Source organism: Oncorhynchus masou, chromosome 6 (assembly GCF_036934945.1).
Source record: "Oncorhynchus masou masou isolate Uvic2021 chromosome 6, UVic_Omas_1.1, whole genome shotgun sequence".
Classification (NCBI taxonomy): domain Eukaryota; kingdom Metazoa; phylum Chordata; class Actinopteri; order Salmoniformes; family Salmonidae; genus Oncorhynchus; species Oncorhynchus masou.
In genome coordinates this window covers 59468466-59486223 of record NC_088217.1, presented here as the reverse complement: position 1 = coordinate 59486223, position 17758 = coordinate 59468466, and the positions used below count along the sequence as shown (strand labels likewise).

Genomic DNA, 17758 nt, shown 5'->3' with positions numbered 1-17758 from the left:
CTTGAAAATAGCTGTGCGGCGACGCCCCCCATCCAACCTGACAGACCATTGGAGGGTCTGTAGAAAAGAATGGGAGAAACTCCCCAAATACAGGTATGCCAAACTTGTAGAGTCATATCCAAGAAGACTCAAGGCTGTAATCACTGTCAGGTGCTTGAACAAAGTACAGAGTCCTTATGTAAATGTGATATTTCGGTGACATTTTTAATACAGTGCTCAAAAAAATAAAGGGAACACTTAAACAACACAATGTAACTCCAAGTCAATCACACTTCTGTGAAATCAAACTGCCCACTTAGGAAGCAACACTGATTGACAATACATTTCACATGCTGTTGTGCAAATGGAATAGACAACAGGTGGAAATTATAGGCAATTAGCAAGACACCCCCAATAAAGGAGTGGTTCTGCAGGTGATAACCACAGACCACTTCTCAGTTCCTATGCTTCCTGGCTGATGTTTTGGTCACTTTTGAATGCTGGCGGTGCTTTCACTCTAGTGGTAGCATGAGACGGAGTCTACAACCTACACAAGTGGCTCAGGTAGTGCAGCTCATCCAGGATGGCACATCAATGCGAGCTGTGGCAAGAAGGTTTGCTGTGTCTGTCAGCGTCGTGTCCAGAGCATGGAGGCACTACCAGGAGACAGGCCAGTACATCAGGAGACGTGGAGGAGGCCGTAGGAGGAAAACAACCCAGCAGCAGGAACGTTACCTCCGCCTTTGTGCAAGGACGAGCAGGAGGAGCACTGCCAGAGCCCTGCAAAATGACCTCCAGCAGGCCACAAATGTGCATGTGTCTGCTCAAATGGTCAGAAACAGACTCCATGAGGGTGGTATGAGGGCCCGACGTCCACAGGTGGGGGTTGTGCTTACAGCCCAACACCGTAAAGGACGTTTGGCATTTGCCAGAGAACAACAAGATTGGCAAATTCGCCACTGGCACCCTGTGCTCTTCACAGATGAAAGCAGGTTCACACTGAGCACATGTGACAGTCTGGAGACGCCGTGGAGAACGTTCTGCTGCCTGCAACATCCTCCAGCATGACCGGTTTGGCGGTGGGTCAGTCATGATGTGGGGTGGCATTTCTATGGGGAGCCGCACAGCCCTCCATGTGCTCGCCAGAGGTAGCCTGACTGCCATTAGGTACCGAGATGAGATCCTCAGACCCCTTGTGAGACCATATGCTGGTGCGGTTGGCCCTGGGTTCCTCCTAATGCAAGACAATGCTAGACCTCATGTGGCTGGAGTGTGTCAGCAGTTCCTGCAAGAGGAAGGCATTGATGCTATGGACTGGCCCACCCGTTCCCCAGACCTGAATCCAATTGAGCACATTTGGGACATCATGTCTCTCTCCATCCACCAACGCCACGTTGCACCACAGACTGTCCAGGAGTTGGCGGATGCTTTAGTCCAGGTCTGGGAGGACCATCTGCCACCTCATCAGGAGCATGCCCAGGCGTTGTAGGGAGGCCATACAGGCACAAGGAGGCCACACACACTACTGAGCCTCATTTTGACTTGTTTTAAGTACATAACATCAAAGTTGGATCAGGCTGTAGTGTGGTTTTCCACTTTCATTTTTGAGTGTGACTCCAAATCCAGACCTCCATGGGTTGATGAATTTGATCTCCATTGATAATTTTTGTGTGATTTTGTTGTCAGCACATTCAACTATGTAAAGAAAAAAGTATTTAATAAGAATATTTAATTTATTCAGATCCAGGATGTGTTATTTTAGTGTTCCCTTTATTTTTTTGAGCAGTGTACATTTGCAGGAATTTCTAAAAACCTATTTTTGCTTTGTCATGTAGATTAATGAGGGGGGAATTTTCTTAATCAATTTTAGAACAAGGCTGTAACGTAACAATGTGGAAAAAGTAAATGCAATGTACGTGAATTTGTTGCAATACTTTTGGTCCCCTAATTTGGGTAGACTATGTACAAAAAGTTCTGTAATTTCTCAACGGTTCACCCTCAAATTAAAAAATGAATCATTTCGAATCCGATGAGCCAAAGCAACAACAAAAAATATGTCGCTGTCCCAATAACTTTGGAGCTCATTGTATACAAAGACAATCCAGAAATCATCATTCATAGTATAAATCCTGTTAAGGCTCGGGACAATACTGCCCCCTTTGGATGAATTGCGTGCCCATAGTAAACTGAAACAAAATCTGTCCAAAATTGCTAATATATGCATATAATAATAATTATTGGATATAAAACATTCTAAAGCTTCTAAAACCGTTTGAATTATGTCTGTAAGTATAGCAGAACTCACAGGGCAGGCAATCTACCAAACTAGTTTTGGCATCCAGAAAGTTGGGGCAACTGTGACGTCATCGCCCCCACCCTTCCCAACCAGCTATGGATCTGGAAACACTTTCTATGTCTTCCACGAGATGTCCTCTATCAGTAGAGCGTTTAATTGTGCAAATCCCGCGAGCTTTGACCCTTTGGCAGGCAAAAGAGTGGGTGTCGCGAGAAAATACATGCGCGTTCGAGCGCGAATTGTACACAGTTATCCCTCCGTTCCAGATTATCTGAGAAGAATTGCTTTTGTCCGGTTGAATCGCCAATTGTTTTGTACGTTTATAACATCCTAAAGCTTGATTCTGCACTTAGTTTGACCAGTTTATTCAACATATAATATGTAATTTTGAAGTTTTAATGCGCAACTGTTTGGGATCAGAAGTCATTTTGGATACATTTCAGCTGAAACGGGTAGCATATGCTACTATAACTACACACGAACTGAAACAAAACAATGTATTGGGTAAGTATGACTCCTTCCACTACATTCTGATCGAAGACCATCAAAGGTAAGGGAATATTTATGTTGTAATTTTGTATTTCTGTTGACTCCAACATAGCGGAGAAATATCGCTTACGTCTGAGCGCCGCCTCAGATTATTGAATAGTGAACGAATTCTGTAATGTTAAAAAGAAATGTGACAAAGCGGTTGCATTAAGAAGCAGTGTATCTTTCTAACTATATGTTGAACATGTATATTTAGTCAAAGTTCCTGATGTGTATTGCTGTTATCTGGCGTTATCTGGCGGAGCTGTCTATAATTTCTCCGGACATTTTTGAGGATTTTCTGAACATGGCGTCAATGTAAACGGAGATTTATGGATATAAATTGCATATTATTGAAAAAAAACAAATGTACTGTGTAACATGTCCTATTACTGTCATCTGATGAAGATTTTCAAAAGGTTAGTGAATTATTTTTCTTTTAATCCTGCGTTTGTGATTGCATCTTTTGTTCGACAAAATGGCTACATATCGTCTGTGTCTTTGTGGTGGTTTGACATACATATGTGCTATGTTTTCGCCGTAAAACATTTTAGAAATCTGACTCGCTGGGTAGATGAACAAGGTGTTTATCTTTCATTTGAGCTATTGGACTTGTTAATGTGTGGAGGTTAAATATTTCTAAGAATATTTTTGCATTCTGTGCGCCACCTTTTGAGTTGAGTGGGGGGAGGTGTGGTGCCCTTGGGGAACGTGTAGCGTGAACACGATAACCTTGTCCTAGATCTGTTTGTGCTGGCATGACGATGGGACAATGACAATAGGAGTTGGCAAGACAGCACAAACATATGGGACCAGGCGATCATAGCAGTCACTCACCCCATTGAGGCTGCCCTTTCGATTAATGTCCTGCAGCACAGCCTTGTCTAGACCCAGCTTCAGACTGGCTTTATCAAACATCTCCCTCTCATAGGAGTTCCTGGTGATCAGCCTGTACACTTTCACTGCTTTACTCTGGCCGATGCGGTGGCAGCGAGCTTGGGCCTGGCAGGACACAAACAGAGCAGTTTCACACACACGGCTTGAAACAGTTATTTTACACTGGCATTCAAAGTTTAAAGTACACCGAAATGCCTTTCTTGCAAGCACTAAATACATCAACGCAGTAATCAATATCAATGTAGTACAAAAAAAAACGTAGAATAAAAATATGAACATTGTGTGAGTAATCTTTTTCCTTTATACCATTTCATACTGCATGCCCACATGAAATAGCTATTATACCATTTCATACCGTATGAAATTGTATCCAAAGCGACTTAACAGTAGTGAGTGCATACACATACAGTGGTGTACCCAGAGGGAATCAAACCAACAATCCTGACATTGCAAGCGCCATTCACTATCAACTGAGCCACACAGGACAACATGAAAGCATGAAATCAGGAAATGAGCATAACACTTTTTAGTCCAGTACTAGGTTTTTAGTCCAGGACTAGGTTTAGTCAAGGTCCGGAAAGTGGTGCTGAACTTTGTGTTGTCTAACCTGTAGGTCGTTCTGGGGGTTCCAGTCTGAGTCGAAGATGATGCAGGTGTCTGCAGCGGTCAGGTTGATGCCCAGGCCCCCAGCACGGGTACACAACAGGAACACAAAGCGGTCCGAGTCCACCTTACAGAATCTGTCGATCGCTGCCTGGCGCAGGTTACCCCGCACTCTGCCATCGATGCGCTCATAGGTGTACCTAGAACCACACATATAACTTATGAAAATACTGTAGCAACCTCAACCGAACGACCTCGTCAAGAGGTTCGGATCTCTTGGCGTAACGGTGAAGGTGTTGAGCTGACAGTCGCTGGAACCAGGTTTGAGTACTGGTCGGGCTACCCCCGAATTCGCTACAATACATACAGTACATATTATGTATTCACACATATTCATTTGTTGTTGCAATATTCACATTGTATCTCCAATTAAAATGCTTGGTTACCTCTTACACTGTATATTCCAGTTAAAATCTCCTACGGATCATAGATATCCTGTAAAAATGTGTGTCTAACACAGATTTATCATTATGTTATAAAATCACAGCCATTAATATTGATATACACATGTGCCTTTCCTGTTGTTCTTGGAACTGTCCAGCAATATCATATATTTTTCCCAACTTGATAAACTCAACACAATTGCAGTCTTGGTCCGACTCTTTTAGACTAGAGCTGAGGGTGAGGGGGATTGTGATGTGCGCACACAGAGCAGAGCTTGAGCCCAGTCCAGCAACCCCAGACCCATCCCCAGCCACGCTCTCAACTCTATCCTCAGCCCCAACCTAACCTCCTCTGGATGAGGTAGTCCTCCAGGATGTCCAGGCAGCGCACCATCTGGGAGAAGACCAGCACCTTGTGGCCGCCAGCAATCAGCTTCGGCAGCAGCTTGTCAATAAGCACCAGCTTCCCCGCTGCCTGAATCATGGCCTGGAGCTGGAAGTCCCAAGCATCAGGGCTGTGCGTTTTTCTGAAGCTATCCAGGATCTTCTCCTCCGCACCTAGACATGTCCAGAGAAGATAAGGGAGAAAAAAGGTCTACTTAAAATGCATTGTAGAGAACCTTGTGAAGGTCAGAGAAAATCAGTATGAAGCCATTTCCATAAAGTCAGGGTGGAATTAAACTGAGTGCATATATAAAGGACTCTACAGGACTATGGATGCTTAGAAGGAATACAGGTCAGGTCACGAGCCGTCAACTCGTTTTATAATTAACCTGTTTGTGGTAGGGGGCAACATTTCTACCCAAACTGAACTGCCTCCTACTCTGTCACAGATCCTAATATATGCATATTATTATTAGTATTGGATAGAAAACACTGAAGTTTCTAAAACTGTTTGAATCATGTCTGTGAGTATAACAGAATTTATTTAGCAGGCGAAAACCCTAGGACAAACCATTCAGATTTTTTTTTTTTTAAGTCACTGTCTTTTCAATATGTTTTAATGGGGAATCCAGAATTCTAATCGACTTTCCTGCTGTTCCTACCGCTTCCACTGGATGTTACCAGTTTGTAGAAATTGGTTGAGGTTTTTCCTTTGTGTAATATGGATATATATCGACGAAATTAATCGAACAAAAGGACCATTTGTGATGTTCATGGGACATATAGGAGTGCCAACAAAATAAGTTTGTCAAAGGTAAGGCATGATTTATAATTTATTTCTGCGTTTTGTGTCACGCCTGCAGAGTTGAAATATGCTACTCTCATTGTTTACGGTTGTGCTATCGTCAGATAATAGCATCTTATGCTTTCCCCCGAAAAGCCTTTTTGAAATCTGACATGTTGGCTGGATTCACATCGAGTGTAGCTTTAATTTACTATCTTGCATGTGTAATTTAATGAAAGTTTGATTTTTATAGAAATGTATTTGAATTTGGCGCTCTGCATTTTCCCATGTGGGAGACGCAAGCTTCCCGCCTACCCCAGAGAGGTTAACATTTTATTATGAACTATGAACTACGAACATTTGTAGAGCGTGTGTGTGTACGTGTGATGCGTGCTTTCATTTGTGTGTCCACACGTCACCTTTGATCAGGTAGGGGTGGTTGCAGCACTTGCGCAGCTCCATCATGGTGTTGATGAGGTTGGGCATGTTGTGCTGGTTGGCCCCCTTGGCCAGGAAGGTGAAGTTCTTTTCCAGGATGGCCCGGTAGTACTTCTTCTGCATGTTGGTGAGCTCCACCTCGATGATGGTCTCCTCCTTGGGCGCCAGGTTCTTCTCCACGTCATCCTTCAGCCGCCGCAGCATCATGGGCTTTAGGATGGCCTGAAGCTTCTTCACCTGGAGGAAGAGGAGATCACGGTTGGTGTAAATTCCATTTCCAATTCAGTCAATTCTGGATGTACATAAATTGACTGAATTAAATTAAAATTGACCCCGACCCTGGGGGAAGAGGACAGATGTGGTCAGGATCTGATGGTCTGCAGTAATGATACCTAGCAATATATTAAGTTTAGACTCAGACAAAACAATTGTTTGTTTAGTCTGGGCTGGACAACCAAGAGGCAAGCGGCCTAGCAGTTAAGAGCGTTGGGCCAGTAACCGAAAGGTTGCTGGTTCGAATTCCAGAGCCAACTATGTGAAAAATCTGTCAATATGCCGTTGAGCAAGGCACTTAATCTTAAATGCTCCTGTAAGTCCCTTTGGATAAGGCAGTCTGCTAAATTATTAGAATGAATGTATAAAATTGCCATAGACACAACAATAACTTACAGTGGCGCAACTCATAACAATATGTTTAAATTATCTGCAGAAGAAACAATTTGATAATATGGATTCAACAACTGCTTGATGATGTAAAGTGCAGACTTTGTTTTGTTCAGTAGCATTAGTAGTAGTAGTAGTAGTAGTAGTAGTAGTAGTAGTAGTAGTAGTCATTAAGTGTATGATACAACATTTAAAAGGAAATTGCTGAAGGGTATCTACGAGTAAGATTCAACATTCCCATGGATTCCTGTATATTCCCATTGCAAGTTTCCTATATATTCCTGGAAATTCCCAAGGAAAGTTACCCACTTTTCCCCAATTTTTCCACCCTAAAAGGGTACCCCTGAGAAAATCACCTGTTCCTCAGTCTTCAGATCTCCAAACTCCTCCAAGAAGAGGCTCTCTGAGGGGAACTGTAGGGGCTCCAGGAAGTTGAGCAGACTAAAGAGCTCCTCCACTGAGTTCTGCAGGGGGGTGCCTGTCAGGAGGACCTTGTGTTCCTACAGGAGTTAGGGTTTATAGTTTTTGTTCATGACACTCAAAGACAACTTGGTATGCATCATCCGACTCAGAGATCCTACTCTGGCTGATTACAAGTTTTATTTTTCTGCTGTACTTCCCTCTTGACCAAGGGGGGGCATCCATGCTACTATCAGCCTTGGCTGGTGCTGAACTGATTTGACTACAAAGAACAATGCAGATGGTCAAGAGTTAGCTAGCTACCCCCTCACCAGGTTCATGAGCTTGAGGCCCTCCAGGAGTTTACAGTTGCGGTTCTTAAGGCGGTGGGCCTCATCGATGACCACGCAGCGCCAGTGGATCTTCTTCAGCTCCGGACAGTCGGCCATGATCATCTCAAAGGTGGTGATCACTCCGTGGAACTTGTACCCGCCCAACACTACATTTCCCTATACACAGAGAAAGACAAACGAGGAAGAAAAGGAAAGATTGGGGGGGGAATAAAACATTTGATCAATTATTTACACTGCATTAAAACCGATGAATGCCGTGAATTTTCCCTACAGGAAGGCAGAAGCAAAAACAGTTCTGGCCGTAAATAAGTGTAATCCTACCATGGTAAAATCAAGACAATTTCAGTGGCAACACATTGCGGTCCTCCCTGATCAAATAAACAAATGCATAGTATTCGTCATTTTGATGTGCATTCCATAATGCCAGGCGTTCTCTGTGAAGTTGTTCCATCTTGGAACGCTAGAAGACAATAATCAAACCTGCAATTGTGTTTGCTGCCACACGGCACTCTGTGTCCCCGTCACCACAGCAATCATTCATCATCAAGATTTCTTCGGGCCTGAGCTGGAAGTGGGTCACGGACATTGCTCATCCATTAAAGCTCTCCTCCATTACTTCAAACACCTTACCTGGAGACTACTTCCTTAACATGAGTTCGTTAAAACCACTCGAGAAGCATGGAGTGCAGAAATTGTCAGTACCATGGAAATACATTTACCGAGATACTAGTAGCAAGGTTCTGCTACGTTCTCTAATGAGGGTGGAAAATTCACTTTTCGGTCCTCCGGCCACTGTGGCAGGTCGATTTAAAAAAAATCTACCAGCCATTCAGATGTCTTTACCAGCCCAAATATTTTTGTGACATAATTACACCTTCCAAAAAACAAATACGGATGAGCATGCTTTGTTTTTCTAAAACAAGAAGTAATTGCTTCATTTCATTTCATTTTTGTGACCTGAGTCTTTTAACCAATGTATGTTAAAATAAATCATTTAGATACAGTAGTAAAAACAGAAACAGTTCTACAACTGAACATCAAGAATCAACAAAATGCCTACCCTGCCACAAAAGGCTGAGTGATATGGCTTATTTATTATAGTTCAGGGCTCTACACTGATATTTTTTTCTACGAGGATTACAAGTAGAAATGAAGCACACATACAGAGAAGAACTGAAGTATGAGTGTTTAAATGATAAGAAATTACTAAAGGTTAATGAGTATACGTTTTTAGGAGTGATCCATGCTCAAATCAAGCACAATCATTAGGTGAGAATATTTCGGTTGCCCCTTTAAGGGATGGGCCATTAGCGTGGTAAATTGGGCACTCGCTGGTTCATGATGAAGAAAATCTCCAACTGTGATGTTTTCCAAGCAGCAGACGAACATTGAAAAACATTATATACAGTGCCTTGCGAAAGTATTTGGCCCCCTTGAACTTTGCGACCTTTTGCCACATTTCAGGCTTCAAACATGAAGATATAAAACTGTATTTTTTTGTGAAGAATCAACAACAAGTGGGACACAATCATGAAGTGGAACGACATTTATTGGATATTACAAACCTTTTTAACAAATCAAAAACTGAAAAATTGGGCGTGCAAAATTATTCAGCCCCTTTACTTACAGTGCAGCAAACTCTCTCCAGAAGTTCAGTGAGGATCTCTGAATGATCCAATGTTGACCTAAATGACTAATGATGATAAATACAATCCACCTGTGTGTAATCAAGTCTCCGTATAAATGCACCTGCACTGTGATTGTCTCAGAGGTCCGTTAAAAGCGCAGAGAGCATCATGAAGAACAAGGAACACACCAGGCAGGTCCGAGATACTGTTGTGAAGAAGTTTAAAGCCGGATTTGGATACAAAAATATTTCCCAAGCTTTAAACATCCCAAGGAGCACTGTGCAAGCGATAATATTGAAATGGAAGGAGTATCAGACCACTGCAAATCTACCAAGACCTGGCCGTCCCTCTAAACTTTCAGCTCATACAAGGAGAAGACTGATCAGAGATGCAGCCAAGAGGCCCATGATCACTCTGGATGAACTGCAGAGATCTACAGCTGAGGTGGGAGACTGTCCATAGGACAACAATCAGTCGTATATTGCACAAATCTGGCATTTATGGAAGTGGCAAGAAGAAAGCCATTTCTTAAAGATATCCATAAAAAGTGTTGTTTAAAGTTTGCCACAAGCCACCTGGGAGACACACCAAACATGTGGAAGAAGGTGCTCTGGTCAGATGAAACCAAAATTGAACTTTTTGGCAACAATGCAAAACGTTATGTTTGGCGTAAAAGCAACACAGCTTATCACAATGAACACACCATCCCCACTGTCAAACATGGTGGTGGCAGCATCATGGTTTGGGACATGCTTTTCTTCAGCAGGGACAGGGAAGATGGTTAAAATTGATGGGAAGATGGATGGAGCCAAATACAGGACCATTCTGGAAGAAAACCTGATGGAGTCTGCAAAAGACCTGAGATTGGGACGGAGATTTGTCTTCCAACAAGACAATGATCCAAAACATAAAGCAAAATCTACAATGGAATGGTTCAAAAATAAACATATCCAGGTGTTAGAATGGCCAAGTCAAAGTCCAGACCTGAATCCAATCGAGAATCTGTGGAAAGAACTGAAAACTGCTGTTCACAAATGCTCTCCATCCAACCTCAGTGAGCTCGAGCTGTTTTGCAAGGAGGAATGGGAAAAAATGTCAGTCTCTCGATGTGCAAAACTGATAGAGACATACCCCAAGCGACTTACAGCTGTAATCGCAGCAAAAGGTGGCGCTACAAAGTATTAACTTAAGGGGGATGAATAATTTTGCACACCCAATCTTTCAGTTTTTGATTTGTTAAAAAAGTTTGAAATATCCAATAAATGTCGTTCCACTTCATGATTGTGTCCCACTTGTTGTTGATTCTTCACAAAAAAATACAGTTTTATATCTTTATGTTTGAAGCCTGAAATATGGCAAAAGGTCGCAAAGTTCAAGGGGGCTGAATACTTTCGCAAGGCACTGTACTTATATGTACATATTCTCATTCACCCCTTTAGATTTATGTGCATTAGGTAGTTGTTGGGAATTGTTAGATTACTTGTTAGATATTACTGCACTGTTGGAACGAGAATCACAAGCATTTCGCTACACTCGCATTAACATCTGCTAACCATGTGTATGTGACCAATAAAACTTGATTTGAACCTTTTTTTGTGGGATACACAAGGCAGTTATAGGTCTTGTGGCATATTTTGGTTAAACTAGCCCTAATTCAATGGAATTGCAACCCTCTGCATGCACAGTGCATTCCATCACATGTACAGCTAACTAATGAGATGCTATTGAGCCTACACTACAACACTGTCTGAGCCAAGGACTACATGCTTTCTGGTAAGTTTTGATTACAATACTGGGTGGGGTAAATATATTTTATATGACATACATGAGTTTTGCTAACTAGTAAATAGTAGCCTACAGCAAAGTGTGTTTAAATCATTTGTAATTTGTTAACAATTTATGCTAGTTAGTTTTTGCTACCATGTGGGTTTTAGTTTGATTGAGCCTGCTAACTGTGGAGTGGTAATTCACCTGTTTCCATACATGTTTCATTTTAAAACATTTATATTACAAAGGAGTTGCTTAATCTAACTACTTAACTCTACATGGAACTGTATTTGTTTTTGTTTTTTAAATAAACATTCTAATCTCTACAGGAAAATGCCACGGTCACTATCTGATGTCTGGAAACATTTCACAGCAGCTAATGTAGAAGGAAAAGCTGTGTACATTTGAGGATACTGTGCCAAATCAATTGTGAAGAATACAACAAAGATGCAGAATAATCTGGCCAAGTGCACAAAGTTCCCTCGGCGCTCACAACAAGAAACCTCTCACAAAAGTTCCTCTACTTCTATTCGAGGTGAAAATGATGAATCAGACACCTTATTGATAGCAACAGCTCATGGCCCTCCTGGAATCAGAAGTTTTTTTAACTTATTGGAAATATGTAGTCAGAGAAATGCTGATGAATGTCTTGCTCGAGCTGTGTATGCAACTGTTTCACCTCTGATGCTCACAGACATTGTGTATTGGAAGAGATTTCTGATTGTTCTTCGCCCAGCATACACCCCTCCAACTAGACATGCTTTAGTGTTCAACAAAGTTAAAGTGAAGGTCAAGTAAATCATAGAGAAAGCAGACCATTGCAATCATCTCTGATGGGTGGTCGAATGTTCATGGGCAAGGAAAGATTAACTACATCATCTCCAACCCTCAACCAGTATTCTACAAGAGCACAGACATGGGACAGACACACCAGTCTCTACATTGATGACTGCCTTCAGCTCATCTGCAATGACCTTGGACCACAGAAGGTATTTGCACTGGTGACAGACAATGCTGCGAACATGAGGGCTGCTTGGTCTAAAGTGGAGGACTCCTACCCTCACATCACACCCATTGGCTGTGCTGCTCATGCATTGAACCTGCTCCTCCAGGACATCATGGCACTGAAAACAATGGATAAAATCTACAAGAGAGCCAAGGAAATGGTTAGGTATGCGAAAGGTAATGAAGGTATAGCAGCAAAGTGAGAAGAATAAGAGCACCACATTGAATCTGCCCAGCAACACCCGTTGGGGTGGTGTTGTCATCATGTTTGACAGTCTCCTGGAGGGAAAGGAGTCTCTCCAAGAAATGGCCATATTTTGGGAGAGAGTGGTAAGCAGCCTGAAACCTATAGCAGTAGCCATTGCCTGGATTGAGGGAGACAATGCAATCCTGTCTGATTTTCAGACTCTGCTTGCAGATGTAAGAGAACTAAAAACACAAGCATTTCGCTACACTCGCATTAACATCTGCTAACCATGTGTATGTGACCAATAAAATTTGATTTGAAATCCGTACTGCCCTGCCTACTTCACTGTTGCTCCAAGCAGGGAAACAGCAGTTCTGAAATATATCAAAAAGCGTGAAGACTTCTGCCTGAAGCCCATACTGGCAAGAGCAACCTGTATGGTGTCATCAATACCGTGTCTCGCCACCTTTGCCTGGATGAGGGCAAGGTTCTCGGCAGTCTGGCGAAGTACACTTCCAAGCAAGGGCTTTGGGATGGAGATGCAATATGGCAGTCGTGCCAACATATCTCATCAGCCACCTGGTGGAAGGGACTTTGTGGATCTGAGGCTCTTTCCCCGGTTGCCTCCATCATCCTCCAAATCCCACCAACATCAGCCACCTCGGAGCGCAACTGGTCCTTGTTTGGGAACACACACGCACACACCAAAGCACGCAACAGGCTGACCAATACAAGGGTTGAAAAATTGGTGGCCATCCGGGCAAATTTGAGCCTGACAATGAGCCATCCTCAACGAGGTCGGAAAGTGACAGTGAAGATGAGGCCTCAGAGGCTGATGTTCAAGAGGTGGACATTGAGGAAGTTCAGGGAGAAGACATGGAAGCCTGTAGAGAAAGACAACCTAAGCCTTAGTTTCTAGACTATCGTTTTAAAAATGTATGTTGAAAATGTTTTTGGGAGATGTGATGGATCATTGGGGATCATTTAATATACCCTTTTGTTGTTCAGTGAAATCATCCCATGTGAAGACTCAACTCATTTAAAGTTCAATTCGTAACTAAATATTGGAAGGATTTAATAATTTGCAATTATGTCTACTTATGTTAAGGTAAAAGGTTTATGTCTCAATATGATATGGTAAATATATCCAATGCAAAAAACATCTACATTTAAATGGTATTAATATTAATTACATATACAGTGGGGCAAAAAAGTATTTAGTCAGCCACCAATTGTGCATGTTCTCCCACTTAAAAAGATGAGAGAGGCCTGTAATTTTCATCATAGGTACACTTCAACTATGACAGACAAAATGAGAAAGAAAATCCAGAAAATCACATTGTAGGATTTTTTTATGAATTTATTTGCAAATGATGGTGGAAAATAAGTATTTGGTCAATAACAAAAGTTTCTCAATACTTTGTTATATACCCTTTGATTGCAATGACAGAGGTCAAACGTTTTCTGTAAGTCTTCACAAGGTTTTCACACACTGTTGCTGGTATTTTGGCCCATTCCTCCATGCAGATCTCCTCTAGAGCAGTGATGTTTTGCGGCTGTTGCTGGGCAACACGGACTTTCAACTCCCAAAGATTTTCTATGGGGTTGAGATCTGGAGACTGGCTCGGCCATTCCAGGACCTTGAAATGCTTCTTACGAAGCCACTCCTTCGTTGCCCGGGTGGTGTGTTTGGGATCCTTGTCATGCTGAAAGACCCAGCCACGTTTCATCTTCAATGCCCTTGCTGATGGAAGGAGGTTTTCACTCAAAATCTCACGATACATGGCCCCATTCATTCTTTTCTTTACACGGATCAGTCGTCCTGGTCCCTTTGCAGAAAAACAGCCCCAAAGCATGATGCTTCCACCCTCATGCTTCACAGTAGGTATGGTGTTCTTTGGATGCAACTCAGCATTCTTTGTCCTCCAAACACGACGAGTTGAGTTTTTAACGAAAAGTTCTATTTTGACCATATGACCATCTGACATTCTCCCAATCTTCTTCTGGATCATCCAAATGGCTCTCTAGCAAACTTCAGATGGGCCTGGACATGTACTGGCTTAAGCAGGGGGACACGTCTGGCACTGCAGGATTTGAGTCCCTGGCGGCGTAGTGTGTTACTGATGGTAGGCTTTGTTACTTTGGTCCCAGCTCTCTGCAGGTCATTCACTAGGTCCCCCCGTGTAGTTCTGGGATTTTTGCTCACCGTTCATGTGATCATTTTGACCCCACGGGTACTTATTTTCCACCATAATTTGCAAATAAATTTATAAAAAATCCTACAATGTGATATTCTGGATTTTTTTTCTAATTTTGTCTGTCATAGTTGAAGTGTACCTATGATGAAAATTACAGGCCTCTCTCATCTTTTGAAGTGGGAGAACATGCACAACTGGTGGCTGACTAAATACTTTTTTGCCCCACTGTATGCCCGTTAATTCCCATATATTCCCACAGAAAGTGTCCACCTCTGAATAATCCCCAAAATGTGCAACCCTACAATTCATGTCGACAGTCTACTAGAAAATCATTTTCAATCCTTGTCATATGAAGGGAAATTATAGATCAAACAAACGTGTTCTTCGGTCATTGGAAATGAACATTACACAACAAGATGAATGAGTGGTATGGAAGGAATCAATTACTAAGTGCGAGAGTTGCAAAGCAATCAATATTTAACTTCCCCTGACTACTGTATTCGGTAGAGTGTGTGTGGTCCAAGTCTTGGTTTAAACCCCTAGTCGATTTCCGCAGGCCCAGCGCATTCGATTCGGAAAGTATTCAGACACCTCAACTTTTCCCACATTTTGTTTAGAGCGTTAGAGCGGTGGACGAATAACGAAAGGTTGCAAGATCGAATCCCCGAGCTGACAAAGTAAAAATCTGTCATTCTTCCCCTGAACAAGGAAGTTAACCCACTGTTCCTAGGCTGTCATTGAAAATAAGGATTTGTTCTTAACTGACTTGCCTAGTTAAATAAAGGTAAAATAAAAATTACATTCTAAAATGGATAAAATCAATTTTTCCCCCCGCAATCTACACAAAATACCCCATAACGACAAAGCGAAAACAGGTTTTATTGCATAAATATTCAGACCCTTTGCTATGAGACTCAAAACTGAGCTCAGGTGCCTCCTGTTTCCATTGATCATCGTTGAGATATTTCTACAACTTGATTGGAGTCCACTTGTGGTAAATTCAATTGATTGAACAAGGTCCCACAGCTTGACAGTGCATGTCAGAGCAAAAACCAAGCCATGACGTCGAAGGAATCGTCCGTAGAACACAGAGACAGGATTGTGTCGAGGCACAGATCTGGGGAAGGGTACTAAAAAAAATATATGCAGCATTCTAGGTCCCCAAGAACACAGTTCTAGCCAAACTGAGCAATTAGGGGAGGGCATTGGTCAGGGAGTTGACGAAGAACCCTATGGTCACTGACAGAGCTCCAGAGTTCCTCTGTGGAGATGGGAGATCCTTCCAGAACGACAACCATCTCTGCAGCATTCCAGCTATCAGGCCTTTAGAATGGCCAGACTGAAGCCACTCCTCAGTAAAAAGGTACATGACGGCCCGCTTGGAGTTTGCCGAAAGGCACCTAAAGGACTCTCAGACCATGAGAAACAAGGCTCTTTGGCCTGATGCCAAGCGTCATGTCTGGATTAAACCTGGCATCATCCCTACGGTGAAGCATGGTAGTGGCAGCATCATGCTGTGGGGAAGTCTTTCGGCGGCGGGGACTGGGAAACTAATCAGGATCGAGGGAAAGAGCAATGGAGCAAAATACAGAGATCCTTGATGAAAATCTGCTCCAGAGTGCCAAGGACCTCAGACTGGGGTGAAGGTTCACCTTCCAACAGGACTACGACCCTAGCTTCTGGACAAATCTCTGAATGTCCTTGAGTGGCCCAATCGAACATCTCCAGAGAGACCTGAAAATAGCTGTGCAGAGACGCTCCCCATCCAACCTGACAGAGCTTGAGAGAATCTGCAGAGAAGAATGGGATAAACTCCCCAAATACAGGTGTGCCAAGCTTGTAGCGTCATACCCAAGACGAGGCTGTAATCGCAGCCAAAGTACTGAGTAAAGGGTCTAATTACTTATGTAAATGTGATATTTATGTTTATTTGTAATACATTTGCATGTTTTATTTTTACAAAATGTTTTTGCTTTGTCATTGTGGGGTATTGTGTGTAGAACTGGTGAGGAAAAAATATATATTTAAAAAAATGGTCCATTCTAGAATAAGGCTGTAACGTAACAATATTTGCAAAAAGTCAAGGGGTATGAATACTTTCCAAAGGCACTGTACATCCAGCAGACAAGCAAAGGCTCACCCTTTTGTCTTCTGAAGATTCATACATATACACAGCTTCTGTTCGACCCATAGGGAAAAAACACATTACATCTGCATATCTTGTGTAGATTCAAACACACGTACACAGTGGTGCAATTTCATACAAACACATTCAATGGCTCACCTCAGGAACCTTTGCATTTTAGTATGCATGCACACTGCATCTGCCCAGCATAGTCTCACATCCACACATACCCTCACACATGCACACACCATTGTCTCACCTGCTGGGCCTGCTAGGTACATCTCGCAGCTGCCTACTGTCTCACACACACAGACCATGTTAGCTCACCTGCTGGGCCTGCTGAGTACATCTCGAGCTGCCTACTGTCTCACACACACAGACCATGTTATCTCACCTGCTGGTCCTTGTGATACATCTCGCAGCTGCCTACTGTCTCACACACACAGACCATGTTAGCTCACCTGCTGGGTACATCTCGCAGCTGCCTACTGTCTCACACACACAGACCATGTTAGCTCACCTGCTGGGTACATCTCGCAGCTGCCTACTGTCTCACACACACAGACCATGTAAGCTCACCTGCTGGTCCTTGTGGTACATCTCATACTGGTGGATCATCTGGCGGCTGATCTGGCTGCCGTGGTAGACAATGACGTTGATCTCAGTCCAGGTGCGGAACTCCCTCTCCCAGTTGGTGATGGTGGAAAGGGGGGCGATGATGAGGAAGGGTCCCCGCAGGCCCATGGAGAACATCTCAAAGAGGAAGGTGATGGACTGGATGGTCTTCCCAAGGCCCATCTCGTCAGCAAGGATGCAGTTCTTCCTGTATAGGAAGAGTCGGGAAAACATGGTGATGTCAAACACACAAAAATATTTTCATCAAAGAAAACTAAAAGGGGTGAGGGGTGACAATCAGTGGCCTGCTGAGGGAGAGTAGAGCTAATCTCCGAACCTAGAACCAAATCTCATGAGTGCCTGCCTGCCAACTCGGTTTGATTTTGGGGGGGATGAGGTTTTCAAATCTGTACTGAATGGAAGTAACAGATAAGTACCAACTGTCATGAAGCCTCTGCCAAAGCCA

At 42.9% G+C, this 17758-nt stretch overlaps 1 protein-coding gene across 6 annotated transcripts in view; it reads right to left on the bottom strand.

Moving 5' to 3' along the window:
• LOC135542362 (chromodomain-helicase-DNA-binding protein 6-like) overlaps positions 1-17758 on the bottom strand; it is a 59283-nt gene that overhangs the window by 34373 nt on the left and 7152 nt on the right. For all 6 annotated transcript variants that reach the window (XM_064969281.1, XM_064969284.1, XM_064969283.1 and 3 more), the window contains exons 7-13: positions 17257-17500; positions 7747-7923; positions 7372-7515; positions 6334-6589; positions 5094-5304; positions 4308-4503; positions 3641-3805 (exon numbers count right to left, since the gene is read on the bottom strand). In XM_064969281.1, coding sequence (XP_064825353.1) covers positions 3641-3805; positions 4308-4503; positions 5094-5304; positions 6334-6589; positions 7372-7515; positions 7747-7923; positions 17257-17500 — 1393 coding nt within the window. The remainder of the gene's footprint in view (positions 1-3640; positions 3806-4307; positions 4504-5093; positions 5305-6333; positions 6590-7371; positions 7516-7746; positions 7924-17256; positions 17501-17758) is intronic.